General features: G+C 44.8%; 3 protein-coding genes across 3 annotated transcripts; 1 reads left to right on the top strand and 2 right to left on the bottom strand.

Moving 5' to 3' along the window:
* Nucleotides 1-7,102: 7,102 nt before the first annotated feature.
* Pdw03_7078 (Serine/threonine-protein kinase HT1, putative) lies at nucleotides 7,103-8,023 on the top strand (the record flags this gene model as incomplete). Its single annotated transcript, XM_014678777.2, has 1 exon — nucleotides 7,103-8,023. The coding sequence occupies one exon, from the start codon at nucleotides 7,103-7,105 to the stop codon at nucleotides 8,021-8,023; it is 921 nt and encodes a 306-aa protein (XP_014534263.2).
* A 1,297-nt stretch (nucleotides 8,024-9,320) lies between these two features.
* Nucleotides 9,321-11,845, bottom strand: Pdw03_7077 (uncharacterized protein; the record flags this gene model as incomplete). Its single annotated transcript, XM_066101550.1, has 7 exons — nucleotides 9,321-9,406; nucleotides 9,626-9,807; nucleotides 9,856-10,487; nucleotides 10,536-10,582; nucleotides 10,644-10,950; nucleotides 11,326-11,453; nucleotides 11,533-11,845. The coding sequence occupies 7 exons, from the start codon at nucleotides 11,843-11,845 to the stop codon at nucleotides 9,321-9,323; spliced, it is 1,695 nt and encodes a 564-aa protein (XP_065956633.1).
* Nucleotides 11,846-12,911: 1,066 nt separating this feature from the next.
* Pdw03_7076 (alpha-galactosidase a) lies at nucleotides 12,912-13,697 on the bottom strand (the record flags this gene model as incomplete). Its single annotated transcript, XM_014678779.2, has 1 exon — nucleotides 12,912-13,697. One exon carries the CDS (start codon nucleotides 13,695-13,697, stop codon nucleotides 12,912-12,914), a length of 786 nt encoding a protein of 261 aa, XP_014534265.2.
* Between the last annotated feature and the right edge of the window lie 1,539 nt (nucleotides 13,698-15,236).

The following is a 15,236-nucleotide window of genomic DNA, read 5'->3' as shown; positions in this document are numbered from 1 at the left end:
GTGTGATTTTTTGCTTCTCTATGGTGTCACTGATGGGTACCTGTGCCTTGGAACTAGCCATTACCGTCCCCGCAAAAAAATCAGATGATGTCTGGAGAAATGGGAAATTACCGTGGCCGGAATACTGGCATGGGGCGGTGGCTTGGACTCGGTGGCTACAACCTATCCCGCGTTCTTGCGATTTGCGCTCGAGGAGTAGTGTCCACCGGGTCACGGGTAGCTCAGAGCCGTGATTTTCTTCTTCCTTTTGTCCCCGGATGGCAGCGCTCTTTCTAAAGAGGGGTCTGATGGTTTATAATCATTATGAAAGCAATCCGAGGTTACTTGCGGCACCTAAAGATAAATTCACGTCATGAAACCTCATTTCTTAACTTTTACAGCAAAGCCGGCCATATACTTCAAAGTCCGGGTATATTTAATGTGCTTAAGGAATTGATACGTACTGTAGTGACTCCAGCTTTGTCAACTTGATAGTCCATTTTCTATTGAGCTGAACATAACATCACCGGGGACTAACATCGAGACAATCCTAGTGAAACAGATCCAGGCACAGCGTGAGGTCTTGGCCCACTTTAAATTACTTTAGAGAACCCTTGGGACTTCGCAGTAAGACACCTTCACGCCGGCTCAGCGGAACGCAAAAAAAAATGCACATATGGGTTGCATGCTTCCCCAGTTTGAATTACTTACGCTGGGGAACTCTAGAGACATTTAATGCGAGACGCTTTTTTGGATTTCTAGTTAATATGAGAAGAAAACTGACTCGTTTGCATTATTGAGGCTACATAATGTCGGATGAGGCTTAAATTAGCCATCAAGACAAACCTGTAGACGGTATATAAGACGAGAAAGGTAACTATCAAGGCATATCCTTCGGGTTCAGGCACCCACCTAGGCACTGTTAATTAACGTAATTCCCAAGCGAGCTGACCACCCCATCCAGCCTATTAATTTTAAACGCATTTATTTCAACCAAAACTCCATCAAATTCAATCAGCTAAATTCTAGGTCTATCTGGACATGCATCTCTTATATGGCTCTGATTTCCACATGCACCGCATTTCGGTAATGCCCTTGTTCTTGGTAATAAAGGTGCTTCCCTGTGCGCGCGGACCTGGGGGCGGGGAGGTTCAATCACTTCCTCTGGTTGCACAATTAAAGCAGTAGCTTCCTGAACTGAAAAGCCCTCTGAAGCAGGTATCTGCTTTCGAGATCGAGTTTTTTTCTGCTTCTTTTTCTTGTTTTCCGATCGTAGATCGTGAACTTCTTTCTCAAGAATCGCTGCTGATTGCATCGTCATTTGGCAAGCTTTCAAAACCTGGTTTATCGCTGAATTGAGTGGACTTGGCGGGCTTCGGGATCTTTGACGAAGTAATGCTTTGATTGAGGATGCTTGTTTCAATAATTGAATGTGATTTGTTGGTGTTTTTGGCTCCCATTCACTACCTCGACTAGATGGGGGAGTCGGAGTTCGAAGTTGAATATTGAGCTTAGATAACACTCGATCTGGATAAAGAGGAACTAAACCAGCAGCTGTAAAGCTGTTTTGAATAGTTTCTGATTTGAAAGCTTCAAGTCGTGCAACTGGATATGCCTCAAGAAAATCAAGTTTGTCGATATGGTTGACGCCAAGACGCATTTTCTTTTCAACAAGTTGACCGTAAGAGCGTTTTAATACCGCAAAATATCCAATATCAAGTGGCTGTAAAAGATGAGATAAATGTGCAGGCATACAGATTGGAATGATGTTGTTTTTTTCGCAAAGTTCCTCGAATTTCGGGGTCAAACGACTTCCATGTCCGTCAAGTATCAAAAGTCGATATTGACCTTTTGTCCGTGAATAAGTCGGTGGAATGAATAATTTTTCAAGCCATCGAAGGCCAATTTCATCAGAGGTCCATCCATTAGGACTGACTTCAAAGCGCCAATCATTTGGAAGATTGTCGAACCAAGATTCAATGAATACTTTGCCTTTGAAAATAATGCATGGAGGTAGTGCCCAACCTGAAGCATTTGTACATTCAATTGCAGTCACCCATTCGCGATTTCCAGGTTGTTAAAGTGATCGCCGACCGTAGTATTCAGATCTCGTAGTGACTTTAGCAGTTGCGGTTAATCCCATTGCAAAACCAGTCTCATCGAAGTTATAAATGTCATCGTTGTCAATGCCGTATTGAAGAATCGTTTTTTGAACAAGTGTAAACCATTCACCAATGATTTTTGGATCTTCACATTTAGCACGTTCGTAATTGTAACGTCTGGAGAATCTCGAGGATAGATTGGGATGTCGTTTAATGTAATTAGTGACCCAATTTTTGCCGACTGTAGATGATGGGTTGATTCCGCGATGCGAAAGCAGAACATTCGCCATTTCTTGCACCATTGAAGGTCGTGGAGCTGAACCACGAGCGTCCATAGAGAACATCCATTTCTGAAGAGATTCCTCTTCAGTATCGGTCAATTTATGAGAGTTGGCGCGAGAAATCGCGCGGTGTTGTATACCATTCAGGCGGGTAGAAAGGGTGGATCTTGGGACGTTAAAACGGCGCGCCACTTCACGAATTGAAGAGATTTCTTGATTCTTAAAAGCCTGGATAGCTAGTAAGATCCTACCCTCCTGCTCTATTGAATTTCGAGAGGATTGAGTACGAATTGGTGGCATGGTGGGTGGTTGAACTAACTAAGATCTAATTCATGGACGTGTTTTGGTTGGGTGGCCAGCTCGCTTGGGAATTACGTTATGTATTTTACATATTTAGGTAAGAGGAGATTATGCATACCAAGTCGCCCCATTTCGTACTGTTCCTCCTCTCCCCTAATATTAAGCATCTCTTCTATAACCTGTTGTTCTTGTGCCGAATTCCGCAGGCTTGGAATATACTTTGTTAAGCGGCCAAAATATATAGACTTGACTCCGCGAAAGGAGCGAATTAGATCGGGAATTATGTCTGTTTATCAATATCAGCCTCAACATGACGTGTACATACGGGGGGCTCTCCTACCTGGTGTGGGTCTGACAGAAGGCGGTTTTTTGAATATCACCCAAAGCTCTTGTTGCGTAGTAGGACGGAGCGATCGAAATCCAGATCCGTGGTATTTTTTTAGTGCGGATGTATTGCTTAGGGGAGTAACATTGGGAGCGATCGCAAGAGATGTATTCATGGCGAGTATGAGCGCAACGATCCTCTAACAAAGGATTTCTTGGGGGATCTTCAACTTTAAGTCTTTAGGCGTGTTATAGATCGAAGCTAGTATCACCCGCAAAAATATAGAGAAGGAAGAGAAAGCGATAAGAACAAATTGGCTCTGGTGGATTGAATCTCGCAGAAAGTGAGAAATATAAATATGTCACTCGAAACATGCCAGCAAATCTGCGATATCTCCGGCTCTAAATCCAGGGGTGGTAAAATTGTCCCATGCGACCTCAATTCACCAGAACTGGCACTCCTCCCCCAGAGTCGATGGTGTGCCTGGTCTCGAAGGCAGATAAAATCTTTATGTTTTTTCTATCCGCCCTTTATCTACTTGAACATGGACCAGGATGTGAAGTCGTCTTGCTATTTTTGCTGAGAACGCATCCTGTGAGGACGATTTAGATTCGGATATCAATCCACTCAGCCGGACGGAACTGTTCACATCTAAGAAACTTGTTATTAAGTTTTTATATAAAAATGTAAACAAGAAAAGACGAAGAATACCAAGTTGCCGTTGAGTGATGGCAAGTCTACTAGCTAGTATCATTCCGTGTTCAAGACCCTATAATTATTTCGACGAATCCCAAAGCTTTGGCTTGTTGGATAAAATTTGGTATATCCATATGTTTAGTTTTCCTAGGTCTGTGTCACACGAAGTTCTTGGCTAAAAGACAAGTTCCAGGCTTTAATAACTTCTTTTCAGTTTACTATTCATGTAGCTTGAGCCTAGTGACAACTGACTGAATTCACTGTACATGATTTTCCTCGACAACAAACACATATCGAACTTAAAGAGATAAAGATAGCGTCGTTCAGTAATGTCTTCAAATATGTATCTCCCGTGCGGATCAGTCTTCTCAAGTTGTGTTGGGGAGCTTGATGATTGTGGTGAGATGCATGGTATCGGCTGTGGGGTCGGTGGTCGTGGTGGCAATTGACTTGAGTGTATATAACGGTGAAGCTCATCGCGGAAATAGTCGCGTTCAGATTCATAAAAGGCACACCGGGATTTGAGACATTTGATCTGTGAACTCACAAGCAGGTCATGTTGTTTGTTCTCACGCTTTCGGTTACGGGATCGCCGTGATGCGTCGCGGTTCGCTTTCCGTTTATCTTCCTCAACCAGTGAGCCTGTTTTGAGGTCTAATATGCATGGAATTGGAGAGTCTTGGCGGCTTGACTGTTGCTTTGGCGGCTGCATATGATCCGGATTGAATGAGGGTCTTTGTTGGTTGAGTAGATTTCCGATGTCCATTGCTTGATGCCACAGCAATTGAGTTAGATGTGAAGCGAGACAGAAACGTCTCATCTGGGAATGAGTGGCTTATATTCGCATCAGCACCCTGACACGCTAAGGCCTGAACTGGTAAGATATCTGTATGTCCAGGGAGAGACGACCTCTTTATTTTATGGATAGAATCGTTCATGTCTAAGTCTAAGTAGGCAGGCTTTTGCAAAGTTTGATGTTACTGTATACCTAGGTTTGACTATAAATAGCGTTGGCACGTCACCATCGGAGTAGAAAACGAAAGATTGGCGCAGTTGCTTCCACGTGAATCTCAGAGTTCATGATTCAGATCCCCCCAAGATTGAATATACTGAGGTCACCATATCGCATTTTAGGTATAATCGATCCAAGCTTCGATTGACGGTATCGACGTTATATATTTGATTAGAGAAAAGCGCCTTAGTCACCCATCAATTGTAAGTACATGTCCAGCGCTTCCTTTGCTGTGCCAAATTGCCCTCTCCAGCAACCCAGTATGATGTTTCTGCAATAAATGCTTGTGACGTCCGGGAACTGCTGCTTTCGTATCGTAATTCAATCTCAAAATCCACCACCCTATGTTGACGTCGGATTTGTGCCTTGATACAATCAAGATTATTGGTTTCTATCTTATCCAACTCCCCATATGGAGCTTTGCCAGTGACTAGTTCATATAGGATGGACCCTAGAGCAAAAATATCAGAAGGCTCCTTTTTGGCAGTTCGTAATCACAAGGTAGACAATGTGATGCAACGCTGGGTTCCCAACGCACTGAGAAAAGTTGAAATCACCCAAGCGTTGATTAAAGTGATCGTCCACAAAGAATTGCCGCGACGCTAAGTCCGAGTGGATAACACCAAATGAGTGGCAAACAACAACAGCTTCCAAAGTTTGCTGGAACCACTTTGACTGAAGTTCAGAAGTGATTAAATTCTTTTGGCAGTAGCTTGCAAAGTCACCGTGCTGATAATATTTCGTATCGAGATTTTTCACGCTATTGCCGCCTCTTGATGTGCATTCGGCAATTCGTGGATGATGGTTTCGCGAATGATTGGTTGCATTTTTTTTTCGCTTTCATCGCGAGGTACTTTTCTGATGGTTTTTTCCCTAGAAGGAAGACTTCTGCAAATATACCAATGATCAAAAGTTGCTGGTCGTTTGTGCTTTGTGTTACGGATTGTTCGGAAATGTTTATATCCGTAACAGATGAGCTGTTGTCCTAGAACATACAGGCATTTGTTGTTCCTTGTCCACTTGAAGGATTTCTTTCCTTCCGACTGAAATTGATATGGAGAAGATGCCCCACTGTCCAGATCACAAATGTGGAGAGACTTGACTGCCAGATGTATGACCATATAGGCCAATGCAGTGGGTCACGCATGATGGGAAGCGATGGCGAGGAAGCAGAATCTGAGCAAAGACAGAAATTTAACACCCAAGTCTGGCACTATTCCTTTATAGTCAAATTATGTCAAGAGCCTGACAGGTTTCCTTGAAATGGATAGCACGAGACTGCGAGACCTCCCCGGTCCCTGCTATGAGGTCACACGGGGCTAGCTTTGAACTATTCCATTTCGGTCGACTTTTACAAAGAACCAGACAAAATCGACCAAAATGGAATAGTGCGAGGTCTGTGGAGGCGGCAAAAAACGATTACTGGTACAGAATGGAACTGCCCAACTAGTAGCTTGCATTACCTGTCCTACAGGAATCGGAGAAAGTGAGAGTGTAAGATCCCAGGGCTTGCCCGCCTTATGACGAGGGGACGAGGCGAAGCCTAGCCTTTTTCCTATTCCCGGTCGAATCTGTCTTGCCGAAACGAAATTGTGCAAGGTACCTCGTTCTCATCTCGAGAAATTCTGTGAAGGTCTGGGAATTAAAGACTTTACATTTTGCCTAGTTGGTCGAGTCTGTCAAGAACCAAAATAAATTCGCCCGGAATGGAATATTAAAAGCCTATATGCCCCGCTCTACAGACTAGGCCTACATAGCTCGTAAATTGGTTTCGGCGCATGGCTCATTACGGAGGCTTGCATGCAACCTGAATGCACACAAACGCACTGCAAATTCCCAGAACTCATCGAATTTCTGTATTTAAACACTGCCATCTTCGGCCTTCTCATCAAATAAAATATTGAACCAAAAAGCAAAACTCGAAAAGTTGCAACCGTTTAAAATTTATTTCAGACCATCGTCTCGCTGAATGACCTTCTTCGGATTTCAACTTATAGACCCAAAGCAAGATGTGCTGGGAACGCTGGAAGACTCCTACTACCTTCGTCGATTGCAAGGGAAAAGCCGAAGGCAACTGCATCCATTTCGACCCCGATCGTGACCACATCCAGTGGTGTAAACCGGCCGAAGCGCGTGGCAAAGTATGCGACGAATTGACCCCTACAAGCCAAGGCAGTTCGACTGGACGCAAACAAAACTGTCCCAAACACCGATGATCGTATCAATTCCAAGCACATTGAGCTTGATACTCAGAGCTAGATATCTGGAAAGGATGTCGGGAGATCTAGGGGATGGGATTTGGTCATGTGACTATGAAAATGTACCTATAAAGGCGATCACCCCTTGTTCCACCTCTACTGTAGTAAATCCAGTCCAAAGCTCGTTCCTTTCATTGTCAACAATCAATATGGTCTCTCCCTTTCTAGATCTCTCCGGAGATTCTATACCTCTGGAGCAAGTCCTTGGATCTGGATCTTCAGCGGTTGTGGTGTTACGTGACGGCCTGGCCGTTAAGACGCCTCTGAGATATTGTTGGAGCTCGGATGTAGAGGTTGAGATGAACATTGAAGTCATCCAACGTGAACAAGATGTCTATCGTCGTTTCCAATCATCCAATCCCCAATGTGGTGGTATTGTAAATTGCCTTGGTTTCTCAAAAGAAGCTACCCAACTTGCTTACATGGCAAATGGAAATCTTCGGACCTACTTGGAAACCAATCAGCCGCCTCAACAACTCCAACTCTCTTGGTTTCGTGAAATGGCTCGCACACTCGAATATATCCACGACCAACGTGTGCTTGTGGCAGATATTGCCAGTCGAAACTTCCTTCTCGATTCAGATATGACAATCAAATTCTGCGATTTCTCCGAAGCATCTCTTCTACCCTTGGATACCGATATAGACACTGTTGATGATAACGGATACACGACTCGAATAGACCTCGGCTTTCTTGGGGCAGTTATCTATGAAGTTGTGACTGGTCAGAAATGCGAAATCGATCTTTTCAAAGACAACCCTCCAACTGATGGTCGAGCGACCTGGCCGCGGAGAGAGTTCCTTCCCAGCACTGAAAATGTTTGGCTTGGCTCAATCATTGAAGACTGCTGGGTGGACGGAGGGTTTCCAAACGCTCGTAGCCTGCTACGAGCACTGGATTCAATCGCCTTACATTCGCCAGCCCGTGAGTCTCTAAACACAAGACTTTCTTCCATGGAAGGTTTTCGTTTTATTCAAAAGTTGGTCGATGAGCGGCCAATGGTGACGTTGGCAGTCATCCTCGGTTCCCTGGGCACGCTCGCCTTGTATATTAACAGAAAAAAGCTGTGAGCTGGCCTGCCAGCTCTATCTCAAACTCATTTTTTGGCGATCAATGTGCTTGATGTGTGAAAGGTTTTTTCCTGATCGCTACGGTAGCTCCCTCTCTCTCGGTGTGCTTCCAGGTCCATCTGAATGTTACAATACATTGTTAATGCCAGATAAGCCCTCAACCCCTAGGACTACCATATCACGTAATGAATCCCCCACTACTAGCCCTTCCCCTCGCCAGGATACACCTTCACCACAAATCCGAGCGGTTTCTATACCTTCTTCTCCAGGTGAATCTTCCGTTTATAATGATTATGATCCTACGTCAATAGACGGGTCTCCACCTCCGGAGTCCCCGAAACGGCGGCGTTCTCCTTCTCCAGTCCCAGAACCGGAGAGGAAGAAGAAGAAGTCCCGGAAGTCAAGGAAATCCACGGCCACTGCAGATAATGATGGTCATGCTGACCGTTAGATTGCAGTTGAAACCGAGACCGACGACACGTCTAAGAGGCGTAGGCGCCGTTAGCGTGGTTGGGATATGTATAGGGTATTCATTGCGTGTATGTAGACTTACGTTGATCCTTATCATGGTATGTAGCTATAGGTCTTTGCTCATCATTAAGGCGTCGGGATCCGTATTCCCAATTAATTAACGCCGAGTAGCATGTAATGTAGCCAACTGCAGAACAATATACTTACATTACCCTCTATATTTTTTAAAAAATACCGACATTTGACCTATGCCTACCTTTTGTTCATTGACATGTATCTGTGCTATATACAAATTGACTGGGTTACACATTACCTTCTTAAGAAGACGGAGGATATACCTGACATTGCATGTACAAGGGCTATAAAGTCCCTATAGAATTAGGTCTCCAAGCTCCAAAAGAGAAGACTATAATGGATAGACCATGAGAAAGGAGATAACTTACTAAAAATGGCAGAATTGTGGTTGTTCTTTCTCTAATATATGTTGTTAGCTTAATTTTCTATGTACAAGGGCTTAGCAAGGGAGGGAGGCCGCGCATAGCGCGGCCCAAAACCTTGTATATTGTTAATTTCCGATACCACTCTTTAATTTTAGTCGTTGGGCCACGGGGCGGCACACTTCCACTTGTGGACCCTCTTGCGTTTTATTTCATTTGTGTTTATTTTAAGTATCAGCACCGGTACGCCGAAAGACGATTTCAGTGTATGGCATTGGTCCCTCGCTAGCAAACTTGACTTCGTGTTATGACCCCGATCCAGCTATATGCCTGCAGAAAAGTCGGTAGGGGCAAAAGTGACAGCGTTCCAAAGTAACCAATCCTGTACCTCATGCATCGTTGATGCTGTTGATCAAACAGTAGCCCTTAATATACGCATTTTCGACCCGATAGCAGGGTGTGAAAATGGCAAGGGCTGCAATAATTAGATAACCAGATTTTGTGGCAAATATGAAATGTTCTTCCAAGTCTTTTGATCTGCTGCTGAGCGAAAAACAGAGACTTGGGGGTGGGCTACTCGCGACGTTGTTTACGGCAACTATGGCTGTCTGGTTTCAGAAGACCAGATCATGTGACTCAAGTCAGTGGTGCCCAATCCACCGCTGGCCTTATTCCCCCCTACCCCTCCCCTTACTTGAATTTGATACGGATGCAATGTCTTGTATTGAATTTTCAACATTCTGCCACAAAACACCAAATATTTCGCTAGCCACAGCATCAATACTCTCTTTTCCCTCGACGCGTAGTATACCACGATCGTGGAGGTGGCTTATCTCCCTGGATCGGGATTCCCCGTCGAACCTTGAGCTATGGATACTACGAAATGGTCAGCGTTTGCCTATTGTACCAAACAAGAAAACTTACTATTTATCGTGGGTATCATAAGGCAAGCAAAACAAAACACCTAGGTGTTTGTTTTCCAAAGAATCGGTTCTGCTGATATCTTTGCATAGAACATCGAGTCTCTTGCCTTCCTTGATCCATTTGGAGATAGTTTCCTTGACCTCTTTAAGGTCACCCCTCATGGTGCCAGTTTTGGAAATTATCTGGGCCACTATCTCCACATCATTGGGACGGACATTGTTAATGCATAGCCTGTTTTTCAAACGGTAGTATAACACTTTGATCAGGCGAGAGCGTAGTATGTCCTTCTCCCTTCTCCCTTCTAGGTCTTTGAGATAAATGTAGAGTTGGAAGAGAGGTGATTCAGTTGGATCAATGTGAAGACTGCCTTCCGTAAAGAATGAAAATGGGTTATCCTGCCATCGATTTATATTGGCTAGGAAAGCGGGAGGAACGCTTATTTTGAAATAGTGGGGATTTCTAGAGTATTTCTTCCGGTTGCTTTGAATACGCTGAATGGGTTGAACATAGCTTTGATCTCGACTCCTGTCATCCGGTACCGGATCTAGGCGAGAGAAAATATGTTCAAAAGTTGCTTGATCATGCTGTAATGGTGATTGATCATGATACTCGTCATCGTGCAGAGGATCTTCCTGAGATATATCAATGGTTGTTTCCAGGGGAATGTCCATATTAACAACCTGTCGGGAAACAGGCTGTGGTTCGACAAGAACCCCTCGCCCACCTGCTTCAAAGTGGGCACCAGTCAGTATCCACCCTTTGTTCCACCACACACCTGCCAAAACTACCCGCCATTTCATCATTTGACCACGCAAGATCTTCTTCAAAGAGCGCGGGATTCGACGGGTCGAGAGCATTCGGAGCCCTCGTTTGATCCTCGGGATCATCTTCGACCGTAGGAGAGGGTGGGGAGGTAGATCGTATGTTAAACGGATTCTCGAGGAGAGGACGTAGGAAATCGATTGGGATATAACGATCCTGCGAATCATATTCATGTTCTTGGTTCATGCCTGTAATATTAAGATCATAGGCAGGGTCAGGCAGACTTGCCGGAGAAGGATTCTCATTGAAAATGACGTTCCGCGAACGTTCAATCTTCTTGGTACGGACGTTGTAGACCACATAGTTGTCTCCTTCGTCGTAAGCGAGCAGCCTTGCCTCCTCCATGAGAGGATCTAGCTTTGTATTTCGCTTCTCTTTTGGGATGAGAAACCAGCATTGACAACCGAGAGCACGAAGGTTTGAGAGATTTGGCTTCTTGCCGAAAAAGGCTTCGTAAGGAGACATGCCAATCTTCGACGCGTAGAGGCGATTCATGGTGTAATTGATTCCACCAAGAAGAAGTCCCCAAAGATATTTTGGAAGCTGATACTCGGCCATAACAGCGACTAACGGCTCAACAAGATGACGATTTTTGATATCGGCGACACCATTCAGTTGCTTGGTGTAGGGAGGAGTTGGATCCCATACCGTTCCCTTGCTAGCAAGGTAAGCAGCAAGTGGTTTATGCTCTGGAGCATCATCGCCGTGGACCTTCTTGATGACGTAGTTAAACTGAGTCTTCAAATAGGTCTCCAATTGTATGTAGACCTCGGTGACTTGAGATCGTGATTTTTAGTAGAAACAGCCATGTAAATCGGGTCGCATCATCCGTAAATGTCACGAAATAATGCTCACCTCCGTGAGACGCGATAGAGATCGGTCCCCAGACGTCTAGATGAATGAACTCGCCAGGCTTTGATCTAATAGATCGTTCTTTGCCAAAATGTAATGCGTGGCCCTTACCCTTAATGCAAGGAGCACAAGGAAAGGTGACGCTGGCGCCTTTCTTTAGCTTGACGCCGTCAGCAAATATCTCCATCTTTCGTACACGCTCCTCGCCGGCGTGACAAGCTCGACGATGTGCCAGATCGATGGAGATAGGTATGATCTCTCTCTGTGTAGCAAAGACAGAGTTTGGAGAGCCAGTAACAAGATTACAGTCAATCATATGATCAACCTTGTCAATGCCAGCGCAGTTCAACCAGTAACCGTGCCAAGCGCCCAACCACCCATCCTGGGTAGTTGGGCGCTTGGCACGGTTACAACATAGGCGAGGTGTTTATCTCGTCCAATAGGGTGATGAAAACTCTGATTTGTGGGGTCAAAACGAGACCACAGAGGTTCCACAGTGGGGTGGTGCGACGCAGTACACCAATGGGAGGAAAACCAGGGTTTCGAGTCTGTACAGTTATGTAGAGGACTCGAAAGCGCGAGGCTCATAACCTGTTAGAGATACTAGAGATCTACGATGAATGTAGATGTAACTGGAAATCTCTTGATGCGTTGAGAGAGAGAGAAACTATCTACATGCTATGACTGAGACTAAGTACTGGGAGCAAACAGTGGTGGTCACGTGATCTTCCAACATAACCCTCTTGGCGGGTTTCCGGTCAAGGGACCCGCGATTTTGGCGAGGTCTAGATCATGCCAGCAATTATTCGTCCTCTATTAATGGATTCGAACTGGGTAGTCGCTGTTTTGTATTTCATATCCAGAGGTGTGTTGGCCCAGAGGCTCGTTAGGCACACTTCAAATCTGCTAAGTCACAAAGTAAAATTTGATTCAAAATGGGTATGTAATTATTTCCCCTACCCGCATTTAGTGTAGGCCACTCACTGCGAAAATATAGCAGAACACCTCCTAAGGGGAGAGACATCAATTAACAGTCTGAAGATAAAATTACTCAAGCTTTGTACAATAGACAATATAGGAACACCCGTACAGTCTTAAATGGCTTCAAGCGCCATCATTAGTAGTTAAGTGAGCTATGAAAGGTGGGTCCAGATGAGTTGAGATTGCTGTTCACTGGCTCATCTTAACCTGATACTGGTTGGTTAAACAAAAACTACATTTTGAATTGATCATGACGGTTTGAAACCATAAACTAAAGCTTTCCGCCTCGCTATTATCTGTGTGAATCAGAGGATGGAAAGTTTGGACAATCGAGGGACTATGAGATAGGCAAAGTTGACCATTAAATAGCATCCTTGACAGCGATTCAGGGTCATGCTAAGTCATTTTCGATTGCTATCATCCTGAACTATGAAACCTCCGCCACGCCCGGACTCGTCAGTCAGTTCGAGACGTAGACTCTCTAACTCCTTGTGCATTGACTCCCGACTAGCATTTTCCTGAAGGCGTTCAAAGTCAAGAAGTTTTACCCCCTCTTCCGCGACGAGAAAGTTATATCGGTTCGCATCTCCATGTAAAAATCCCAATTCGTGGAGTTTTCTCAAAGTTGCTTCACAGATATCCAGATCCTGAATAGAAGCAGGTCGTCCTTCGATTTTCTCCAATAGAAATCCCATGATGCGTCCATTTTCATGAATATGGCCGAGGAAGCGTGGCGTCAGCCCGGAATACTTCAGCAGTTGATATGCTCTTGTTTCCCGTTCGATGCGAGGAATCTCCCATTCGAAACGAGCTATTTTAGCGATAACGGTCGCTGGCGTTTGGAAGATGATTGGGAGAATCGGATGCGAGATTGCTTCGAATGCCGATGCCGTGAGCAGCTTGGTTCTCTCTAACTCTAGGCAATCAAATAGGGCGTGGTGCCATTGACACTTGACGCCGGCTAATGGTCGGTTCGAGATGGAAGTTCTCAAGTCGCCGCTGGCTTCGTCTCGCGAAATGTGGGCAACTGTCCACTCATCGTACCAAGGAAGACTTGGCAGGGACTGAATAGGGAATGAAAGCGTGTCTCTGTCGAAAGTTTTGGGAGATATGATGATATATTTGACGTAATTTCCGATTCGCAGTCGATATTCACTTTCAAAAGAATCTTCATCATCCACTTCCATGGAGAGAACAACCGGATGCATTGGCTTCTCTGGATGTTGGTAGGGAGACATATCCATCAATGCATCTCACTATGATCGAAAACTGGGTTTATAATATATGTTTGAAATTACCTGAACCACCGCTGTGTTTGCTATTTTTCTACTTTTCTACTTTCGGAAGAAGATGGTAAGGTACTCTATTGTCTAAAATGATCGACATCCTTGGAATGTATGGGATTGTCAGGAATGTCGAGCGGGGTAAAGCAGGCAAGGGTAGTCTAGCCCCGGCCACCGTCTCAGCTCAGCGGCAAGGACTCGACGGCAATTTGCTCAATTAATTCAGCCACATATACATATCAGCGTTCAGTGCAACTTGTGCATGTAAATCGAGTCGAGAACTCAGCAGGTGATCATGTTTACAGAGTCTGCTGCAGTAGTGATTTTAGCTCCGTGGGTACCTGAAACACCAAACTCTACAAAACCCCACTCTTTGTGGATCCTTCATTGGTCCAGGTGTTTTTTTCTCTCTGAATTTGGAGAAAATGGAGTCAAATAACAAATGACGACCATGCATCTGTGTTACCTTCCTTGTCTTTATCTCAGTGTACTAGAGCCGCCAGCCCCAAATTCTCCCAAGCGCTTCCTGAGCCAACAGGAACCGAGGCAATATTCGGCGTCGCAGATATTAAATGGTGGCTTGGGGCAACATTCAAACAGTAGTAGCATCAGTTCTCAGTTGAGCTCTTCTATTATTGAATCAGCAAGAAGCAAACATTTAGAACGGCCCTCCATCGCTATACAAGATTCTCGATCGCACAAGTGAAGCTCTATTTATGCACTAGTCGCTTCTACCGATTATCAGCGAACGTACAAGTTGTTTGACAGCAGAAAATAGTAAGGAGAAGACTATTCCCCATATCTAAGTCTCGATTAACTTCCGATACCCTAACAGGTCAAAATGTGCGATTCAAAGTATATCCAATATACGTGTGGCAGCAAGAAGGAGTGGGAGTTCGAGCAGTGTTTGGAGCGCCAAGGAACAAACGTCAAATGCCATCCAGTCAGAAAGGTATTTGGCAAAAACTCGGCCAATTACTGTTCAAGGCACCTTGTCAAGCCAGACGCAGAGGTGAAATTCATGGATCAAATGGGACAAATCATGGAGGAATGAAGTACAGCATTGCACGCTGAGATAGATGGATTATGTCCGCTTTCTGGGTTCTCCTTTGTAATTTCAGTGAATGTGGCTGCAATACATAAGTATATGGACTCCACATGATTGTCATTCTCTTCTTCGAAAGTAGCCTCCTGTCCGAGCGGACACAGGCAGCTCGGGTGGCCGATTTTTACCCTCGTCACTCGATCTCCACAGGAGCTGTGCCTGTTCACACCACTGAAAATGCTCCATAAAGCTCTCTTGCGCATACACTTTATCTCAAGCCTCGTATCCCCATTTCGTGCTCTTGGTACCGATAATGCCTTTTTCAATACCAAGTTGACACCCAGCACACGAGATTCCGCGTTCCGCTCTGTAAGTCTGTTTGTCGTAATACGGAAGTG

The sequence above is a fragment of the Penicillium digitatum genome, chromosome 2 (assembly GCF_016767815.1).
Source record: "Penicillium digitatum chromosome 2, complete sequence".
NCBI classification, from domain to species: Eukaryota; Fungi; Ascomycota; class Eurotiomycetes; order Eurotiales; family Aspergillaceae; genus Penicillium; species Penicillium digitatum.
Note: the sequence above shows the minus strand (reverse complement) of the source record. Positions and strands in the feature narration are given on the sequence as shown.